Genomic DNA, 9,754 nt, shown 5'->3' on the forward strand with positions numbered 1-9,754 from the left:
ATTTCAGACCGGTAACAAGAAGGACGCGGAACGTCTAGTCAAGAACGTCATCAAAATCGTGATCAAAATTGCCGTCCTCCACCGCAACGGTCAGTTCAACGCGGACGAACTGAAGCTGGCCGATCGATTCCGAGCCAAGTTCCAAACCCTGCAGATGGCCATCATTTCGTTCTACGAAGTGGACTACAGCTTCGATCTCAACTATCTGCTCAAATCGCTACAGGAGGTACAAGCGTTGCTCAAATCCTGCGTCGAGCGGCACCTGACGGACAAGTCGATCGGCCGGATCGAGGAGGTGTTTGCCTTTTTCAGAGATCCGTCCCTGCTGGAGACGGCATTCCGGCAGGAGTCGCCCTACCGGGACCTCATGGATAAGATCATCGCCGATCTGAACAAAGCGATGGAGAACGGAGATATTTAATGGCGCTGCTGTAGCATGTTAGGCACCGTAAGTGAACCTATAAATCAGAGCTTGTTTGGACGATAATTTGTACTTTTTGTGTAGATTAGCGCGTCGTACGTGAGAATTAGGGTGGTAATTCTTGCGTGTAGTGATAATTAAGCAGGAAACTATGGTATTATTTGCTAGGAACCTGGGCCTATTTTCCAAGCCAAAAACACGCTTACTGCAATGGCTCTAATAATGCTAATTTATTTGTTGTTCTGAATTAGGTGTGTTAAGGCTTGTTGCTGATCCGTCGCTTGCCAGTCACTAGAATGGCGGATCAGCATACTCGGAGCTAAATTATCATCCTTTCGTTGATAGTATTATCAATGAGGTTATTACTATAAGTTCCAAAAGCTAGGATTACAATCGTACTGTTGCACAACAATGATGATGATACGAAGCTAGATTACACTCAAAGAAAATGTCTTAGTCATTACTGGTAGGAATGGGTAGTTGAACTTCGGGGTGATGATAACTAATGGCAGCGACTGTTACAGAGTTAGTCAGATCAAATCTACGTACTTTTATAAAACTCGTTTCAACATTTTGCAGTATGCAGAGATTAGAAAAAAAAATGAAATTCGGAGTGGTCAAGCCGGGTCTACGAAGTTCGACTACCAACGCACAGTTTTGTGTTATGTTTGGAGATGCTTGTATACAGTCGTCCTAATCTCAATATTCGGTTTCTTCATCCGCAGTCAGAGCCGACGTTCATCACACTTGCCTGTTGTTAGATGAGTGTGTAAATAATAAATAACTCATATCTTGAAAAGAAAATAACAACAACATTAATGAATGATATTTGAAGAAACAAAAGAAACAACACTGCGCTCTTTTACGCACACTGTTAGGTACCCGGAGAGGGAGGCAAAAAACTATACAGCAACTTTGCTATTGTCTAAGATTGAAATATAAATTTAAAACAGATATTCTAAGTCATATATCTTATCTACATAGACTTTTTTGAATAGGCAAAAACCGAACAAGTAACAGAAAACAACTCATATCAACGACCCGCACCGCCGAGGTCTAAAGTGGGAAAACAAATTTTCCTCAACTTTTCGAATGTACTTAAGAAGAAGCAACCACACTCACAAATTAATAGGAAAATATTCGTAGGACATATTATGTAGGCAAACTCAACAGCTGGATTTCACGTTACTCGTTTGTGCGCGGTTAGGGAAGAAATTTGAAAATGTATTTGTTAGAACAACAAGAAGAAACGAAGATATAATTTTACGACCGGAATTACAAACCAACACAAACAAACTCACATAAGAAGGACCAGTTTTTCCTTTATTTGATTTGCGAGTAAGAGAAGAAGAATTTGAGTAGATACACACATAATGGACACCGGACGAAAATTCGTATAACCAATCGAAATTGATTTGAAGAAAATCCAGTGCAAACATTCTAGACAACATATGTAGGTAATGATTGCCTTCAGAGAAAGGAAGAGAAACATTTGTGTATTGTTAGAAATGGATAATCGTTGTCTAACTTGTGGTTCGAGGTGCCTGCTGGAGTGAGTACAAGCACACCACCAACAATGTAAACAAACAGATGATATTTTGATCGGAGTTGAAAATAAAGCGGAGGTGTATTGAAACCATCGGTGTTTATAATTTATATCACAATCGCCTTTAAATACAAAGCATGGAACATATCGTAGGTATTGTTCCCGTAAGTCGGAACTAACACCGTTCTTCTAGTTGCGTACTCAGCAGCTTCAAAGCTGTAATTTATTACGTTATGTTAGTGGTGATACAAAGGTAATTATATAATAATTATCTTACATTTTCAGTGTTCTTTTACAGATTATTTCAGGTCAACGTTTGCCATGGAAGGACGATTCCAGTTCAATCTAATAGTAAGTACAATCAAGGGTAAGTATTTTAGGTCCTTTTTAGGTTACGCGACAAATCAAAGGTAAGTGTTATGTTTATGATTTCAGGGAAAACATACCTCAATAATATCTAAGTTACCACTTACTACGTGGCAAATTCAGCAAGGGTTGAATAAACCGTTTAGGTGGCTATAATAAACGTTGTTTAATCAATGTCTTCGAATTTTGAATTTACTTAAACTTACGAAAAACGTCTCGATTTTATCTCACTGCACTATCAAGTTTTCTTCAATTTTGCTGACTAACTCGCCTCGTATTGTTCTGTTTGTTTACTTCTATCGTTCACTTCGCCCGACAACAGTGTTTCGCTCGCGAGGGTTCAGTCAATTGGTTCACCACCAATTCGCCGCAACGAGGGGTATCGGCGACATCCCCCGACCCGTGAACCACTTCCGTATCCGGAGCGACTTCGTCTATCATCTTGTCCTTGCCGGCAACGTCTAGAACCGCTAGCTTCACCGCAGGTCTAGCAAACACTCCCCTAGCAGTCTGCACCGTAGCACGCCTCACCTGACCTGATTTGTCCGGAAAAATCTCCAGAATCCGTCCCCGCTCCCATCGGTTCCTCGCATGTTCGTCTACTATCACGACTAGATCGCCAGGTTCCAGCGGCTTTACTGCTTCGAACCATTTCGTTCGCCTCGTAAGCGTTGGGAGATATTCCCGCACCCATCTGCGCCAGAAATCGTCCACAATGTGCTGCGCAAGCTTCCAGCTGTCTCGAAGGATGTTCCCGTTCACAGGATCAGTCGCTGGTTGTTTTATGCCGGTAGATCCGTACAGCAGAAAGTGGTTTGGCGTGAGTGCCTCTTCGTTTGCCGCCTCCAAGGGCACGTATGTCAGCGGTCGCGAATTTACAATTGCTTCAGCCTCCAGCATGATCGTTTCCAACACCTCGTCGCTAGGATGTCGCTGACTATCGGAAATAGCCTTCATCGCCACCTTCACGGACTTGACCATACGTTCCCATGGTCCTCCCATGTGCGGAGCTGCCGGAACGTTGAAGTGCCACTGGGTATTCGCATTTGTGAATGTAGCGGCACAGTCCTCGATGATGTCCTGGATCTTCTGCTTCTCTTCTGACAACTGGCGATTGGCTCCAACAAAGTTTGTGCCATTGTCCGAAAATACCTCCAGTGGTGCGCCCCGTCTGGCTACAAATCTCCTGAAGGCCATCACGCAGGCGATCGATGAGAGACTGTGCACCAGCTCTAGATGTACAGCCCGTACTGTGAGACAGGTGAACAGACACATCCATCTCTTCACCACGCTGCGTCCGACTTTGACTTCGAAGGGCCCCATGTAGTCCACGCCGACGTACGTGAACGGTCGAACGAATGGTGTTAGGCGCACCCTTGGCAGTGGCCCCATCATCGGTGGTACAGGAACTGCCTTCTTCACCTTGCAGTACTGACAACTTCGGCCAACTTTTCGTACGAGCACCCGAAGCTTGTGTATGTAGTACTCCTGCCGTATTTCATTGCAGACTGTTTCCCCGTTGGCGTGCAGGAACCGTTGGTGGAAAGAATCCACCAAAAGGAAAGTGATACGATGATCTCTTGGCAGCACAACGGGATGTTTCGCTGCGTATGGAATGTGTGGTGCGCTTCCGATTCGACCTCCTACCCGAACGACTCCGTATTCATCCAAAAATGGAACCAGGGAGTGCAGTGAACTTCGTTTTCCAACGCTGTAACCATTTGTTAGCTCGTGAACCTCCTCCGAATACGCATGCGCTTGAGCCTGGCGCCAAAGTGTATCCTTTGCTTTCACGAAATCGTCTCGATCGAGGCCTTGCCGTCGACTTTCTTCGTACATAGTTCGCTTCCAGATCCTTACCGCACGGTGAACGTTGGCCATCGTTCGGACTAAACGATTCCATTTCGAAAAGCGTTCAACGACAACTACCTCGTCAGCCGTTTGATGTACGGCTACCATGCGAAGTTCTTCGCTTGCCGCATCCGTTTTGTCTACTACTACTGCTGATTCTCTTGGCCACTGCTCTTTTGCATCTCGTAGGAATGTTGGGCCTTGAAACCAACGGTTATCTGGATCGAACGATGGTCCCGAATTCCACTTGGTGGCATCGTCAGCCACGTTGAGCTTTGAGGGTACGTAATGCCATTCATCCACACTCGTGAGCGAAAGAATTTCACCAACCCGAAAAGATACGAACTGATGGTATCGGCGGCTGTCCGATCGCAGCCACGCCAGAACAGTAGCTGAGTCCGTCCACAGAAAACGCTTCCGAATGTTGAGAGTGAGCGCCGAACAAACGTTTTGCAACAAACGTGATCCCATCATGGCAGCCTGAAGTTCCAGGCGAGGGATTGAGAGCGCTCGAAGTGGCGCGACTTTTGTCTTTGCTGCTACCAACGAACACCAGCTACCTCCGTTGACCGACAACCGCAAGTATACTACGCATGCACATGCTGTGACACTAGCATCCGTGAACACGTGGATTTCTATTTCGCCAACTTCCTTCGGCAGAAGATGCCCGAAAAAGCAGCGAGGAACTTCCACTTCATTAATTGTTTCGTACAGCTCGATCCATCTACTCCATAGATCGTGTAGCTGCTCTTCTATGGGCTCGTCCCAGTTGGTACCCATTCGCCAGATCTCTTGCATTAGGATTTTGCCCTGTACAACGAAGTGCGCAACGAATCCCAACGGATCGTACAGCTTCATCACGGTTCGTAGAACTTGCCTCTTCGTTGGAACCACCCCGTTGCTGCCCAAAACTTCCTTGAGCCCTGTCTGATCGAATGTGAAATGATCTGCTGAAGGGACCCACACCACTCCTAAGACGCGTTCGTAGACTTCATCTTTATCTAGGTTCAGCGACTTGCAGGCTGACGATCCAGTCTCCCCTAGACGATCGAGAACATCCTGCGAGTTAGACAGGATTTTGCCGAATTCGAAGCCTGCTGCTGCGTGGATGAGCTGCACTTGTTCGACAAGCTGTACTGCTTCCTCCACCGAGTTGACACTGTCGAGAAAGTCATCCACGTAGTGGTTATTGATGATCGCATCTACTGCTCTGGGATATAGTTCCACGTAGTCGAGAGCGTTTTTGTTTTTAACGAAATGCGCCGTGCATGGAGAGCTGGTTGCACCGAACATCGCTACGTTGATCACGTAGACCTGCACTTCATCCTCTGGACTGCTACGCCATAAGAAACACTGCGACCACTTGTCTGCCTCCCTAATCAGGATTCTCAGGAACATTTCGCGGATATCGGAGCACACCGCAATCTTGCCTTCCCTGAATCGTAACAAAACTTCCACGAGTGATACGAGAAGATCCGGACCCTTTAGCAGCATGTCATTAAATGAAACACCACCCGCCTTTGCAGCAGCATCCCACACCATTCTGATTTTGTTCGGTTTCTTAGGATTCGTCACCACTCCTAACGGAAGGAACCAGACTCGCTCAGGGTTCGTGTTCTCCAGCTCTTCCGACGACACCTTACAGACGTACTGCTTCTGTTCGTAGCTCTCTATTTGCTCGTTTACTCTTCTGCGCAGCTCTGGATCTTTTGCCAACCGTTTCTCCAAACCTCTCAACCTGCTTACCGCCATTTGAAAGCTATCCGGGAAGTTCACGTTGTCCTTACGCCAGAGCAAACCCGCCTCCATACGAGTTCCTCTCCGTACCGTTGTTGCTTCTAGGATGCTGCGTGCTCGCTTGTCCTCCTCGGATTCGAGCTGCTTCGTCAAAACGGCATCCTCAACAGCGAAGAACTTTCGCATTGAATCGTGTAGATTGCTGTTACTCATCTCCTCGCAGGCATGGAGGTTCAGCTGTTCAATTGAACCTTCGCTTCCATTGTTCCTCCCATACACGCACCATCCCAATCGTGTTTTGGTTGCTACTGGTTCGCTGCTATTGCCTTCACGATTCTTCAGACTAGTCAGCAACCGTACGTGCTCAAGACCGATGATCATGCCCGGTTTGACGTTGACATAGCTGGCCACGGGAAGCCCCTGCAAATGTGGGAATGTATTTGACAGCTCTGTGTAGTGCAACGTTTGACTTGGAAGTCCTAGCTCGTGTACTGTTCGTACGTTGCTTAGTTGAAACTTTTCCTTCTTCCCAGCACCGGATATCTTCACGCTTAACCTCTTCGATGTCTTTTCGTGTCTACTGATCTTTCCGGTCCAACTCAGCCACAGGTTGTCTGGTTCACCTTCGATACCCAACTGTGCTGCGATTCCTTCTTCTAACAACGTCGATGACGATCCATCATCCAGGAACACGAAAGTTTCGACTTGCTTCCCATCTCCGTATAGCGTAACTGGCAGATAACGGAACAGAGAGAACGATTTCGTGTGGTGATGATTATGGTGAACCGTCTCGCCTGACTTTGCACCGTCGGCAGCATCGTTGCTACTACTGTGCAGCAGCATATGGTGTCGAACACGGCATCCATCCACCCCACATTCCTTTTTCGAGCGACACGGCCACTTTCGATGCGGTATCAAGCACAATCGGCACAAGTTCTTCTGCCGCATTGCCTTCCATCGGCCTCCGATGTCCAACGACTTGAAGCTGGAACAGTTCAGGATCTGATGGCCGTCTTTCTCGCAGTAGGAACACGCTTTTGACGTACTTTCTCCGACTGTACTCTCCTTCTTCGGCACGCTCGGTGCCTCGCTCGCGTGAGTGAACAGCTTCTCCTTTTGTTTCAACTTTTCCACTCTGGGCTGCCGGTGGTGATTTTGCGCAGAGTCCACTCCGATGTTCAGCTCGGAAGCTAGATTCACTAGTCCCGACATGAAACTGTTGAACGTCGCCAGGTTGACGTGTACGAATGCTTGCTTGAAGGTCCCCCACTGCATCTTCAGCGAGGTGGGTAATTTATCGATCAACTCCTGTAGCAGCATCGGATTCGATAAATGCGCTTGCTGATCGGCCAGAATAATGTGATCGACGAGATTCTGAATCGATAAGCCGTAAACAACGATGGTGCCTAAGTTATCCGACTTCGGTGGCGGCACGTTCCTCACCTTCTTCAGAAGAGAACTGATCAGTATCTCTGGTCTTCCGTAGAACTTATGCAGCGTTTCCATCACGTACGGAACAGACTCGGGTAGGAGCAGTCGACTTCTAACTGCCTCCAGTGCGGATCCTCCCAAACTACGCTGCAGTCTGGCTAGATTCTCGGCATCCGTGTATCCGCAGACCTCCGTCGTGTTCTTGAATGAACTATAGAAGATAGGCCACTCCTCGGGATCCCCACTGAACTTCGGCAACTCTCGTGGCATTACTTGCCGGGCTGCCAATTGGGCACTAGTTGGTCCTGCCAAACAGGCTGAAGAACTGATCCTAGTCCCGTAGTTTCCCCGCGATGTTGGTATTCCTGAGGGCGTTACTTCCGGCCTTGTAACTGGAAACGCAGTAGTTGTGGCTGGGTACGGAAATGATGCTAAGTTCCCGGGAAAAACATTTGGATTGTTTAGAATTCCCGGAAACGAATTAAAAGTGGTTGGGGTTGCGAGCAACAGTGGATTTGCGGGTAAGGCTTCATTGGCCAAAGTTGGATACTGGAACGAACAACTCGTGGAAGGAACAGGTGGATTCCAAGAAACTGCTGGTACTGTATTAGACGAAATCGAACTCGGCAACTGCTGTAACGAACATGCCGTGACTGGAGCCGGATACTGTTGCGGATTTCCATAGATTCCACTCAAACCATACGACATTGACGGAATCATCCCAGCTGTACTCGAGAGCATTGTACTCGTTCCAGGATACGAGTAGACCGGAGCAATACCAAGACTGATAGGCGGATTTTCTATTCCTGTCAATGTCGCTGTAGGAATCGTTGGTACTGTTGGCACGGTCGACACTATCGACGAAGTAAACGCAGGTGCAGCGACTACAGACGTGATCAAGCTTCCACCAGCTGTTGCCACTACTGTCTCTGGAATCGTTGAAATTGTGGGCTGATATGACGATGTGCTTCCTGGTATAGTTTGCACTACCAAGGACTCGTAGGACTTCGCCAGAGCTGTGACGTTGCTGCCGGGAACAGGAATCGTTGGATCCGAATACAGCATACCCAGATTCAGTGGAACTGAATTGCTCGAATTTCCTATCGTCGACGAAACCGTTGTTGTTGATACCACTTGGATTTCAGGATTCACCTGGCTGACAGTTGGGACCGGCAGGGTAGCTTTATGTCCAGGCGTTGTTGGTTTCGACTGTCCAGTTCCGTCCACTTGGGCTCCCTTATTAAGCCATTTCTCCATCCGTTCACGCCTACTCTTCACGCTGACTCCGCTTTTCCTACTCGACGAATCCTTTTCATCGCCAATCTGCATCAACAGCTGGTATTTCTGCCTCAGATATTCCTGTTCGTCGTCCATTTCCTTCAACTTTGCTTCTTCTTCCAGTTTTCGGCTCCTGCATTCTTCTTCCGCTCGCTTTTTCTTCAAGTTCCGTTGCTCTTCAAGAAGTTGTAGGCTGAGCTGCAATTTTTGCGACACTCGACTGCTTTTGCTGACAGACGACTCGTTGAATGATACAGCAGACTTCGATGCACCATCCCAATTTGCCAGGCAATCACTGCACTTATAACTCCTATCCGGTTCCGCAATAGATTCACTGACACCCGCGCACTGAAAGTGTATCCACGATTCGCATTCATCGCAACACACCATATCATCGTTGACATCGGCACGATTGCACTTTCTGCAATGTTTATCATTGCTTCCCGAATTAATGTTGACATTCATTTCGGTTCCGTCCGACATCTCGAGATCGACCTAACTATCCTAAGCTTTTCAAGACTTCCCTGACGACTCGCTACAACTAACAGCAAAGCTCGCGACCGGCGACGGTGACAGAATCAAATACAGATACCGACTTTATTTGCACTGCCCGCACTCTATGCTGCACTCCAAGTCCAAACTCGTTGTGGCTAGTTGTCTTCAACAGTGGGCCGTCTACTGTTGCGGAATGTCCTTCCTCCGATGGGCAACAATCATCCGACTCAGGATGAAAATCTTTGAAGAAATGTTCCCGTAAGTCGGAACTAACACCGTTCTTCTAGTTGCGTACTCAGCAGCTTCAAAGCTGTAATTTATTACGTTATGTTAGTGGTGATACAAAGGTAATTATATAATAATTATCTTACATTTTCAGTGTTCTTTTACAGATTATTTCAGGTCAACGTTTGCCATGGAAGGACGATTCCAGTTCAATCTAATAGTAAGTACAATCAAGGGTAAGTATTTTAGGTCCTTTTTAGGTTACGCGACAAATCAAAGGTAAGTGTTATGTTTATGATTTCAGGGAAAACATACCTCAATAATATCTAAGTTACCACTTACTACGTGGCAAATTCAGCAAGGGTTGAATAAACCGTTTAGGTGGCTATAATAAACGTTGTTTA

At 47.0% G+C, this 9,754-nt stretch overlaps 2 protein-coding genes across 5 annotated transcripts in view; one reads left to right on the plus strand and one right to left on the minus strand.

The window, feature by feature from the left end:
- sigmar (Tumor necrosis factor alpha-induced protein 8-like protein sigmar) overlaps nucleotides 1-2,057 on the plus strand; it is a 181,387-nt gene extending 179,330 nt beyond the window's left edge. For all 4 annotated transcript variants that reach the window (XM_065239514.1, XM_065239510.1, XM_065239511.1 and 1 more), the window contains one exon: nucleotides 8-2,057. In XM_065239514.1, coding sequence (XP_065095586.1) covers nucleotides 8-421 — 414 coding nt within the window. In that variant the 3' untranslated portion in view covers nucleotides 422-2,057. The remainder of the gene's footprint in view (nucleotides 1-7) is intronic.
- Nucleotides 2,058-2,636: 579 nt separating this feature from the next.
- Nucleotides 2,637-7,622, minus strand: LOC135717443 (uncharacterized). The gene has a single exon (XM_065239534.1). The coding sequence runs from the start codon at nucleotides 7,620-7,622 to the stop codon at nucleotides 2,637-2,639; it is 4,986 nt and encodes a 1,661-aa protein (XP_065095606.1).
- Between the last annotated feature and the right edge of the window lie 2,132 nt (nucleotides 7,623-9,754).

The sequence above is a fragment of the Ochlerotatus camptorhynchus genome, unplaced genomic scaffold, assembly GCF_037179485.1.
Source record: "Ochlerotatus camptorhynchus isolate MF236.1 unplaced genomic scaffold, CSIRO-AGI_Acam_v1.1 ptg000055l, whole genome shotgun sequence".
NCBI lineage: Eukaryota > Metazoa > Arthropoda > Insecta > Diptera > Culicidae > Ochlerotatus > Ochlerotatus camptorhynchus.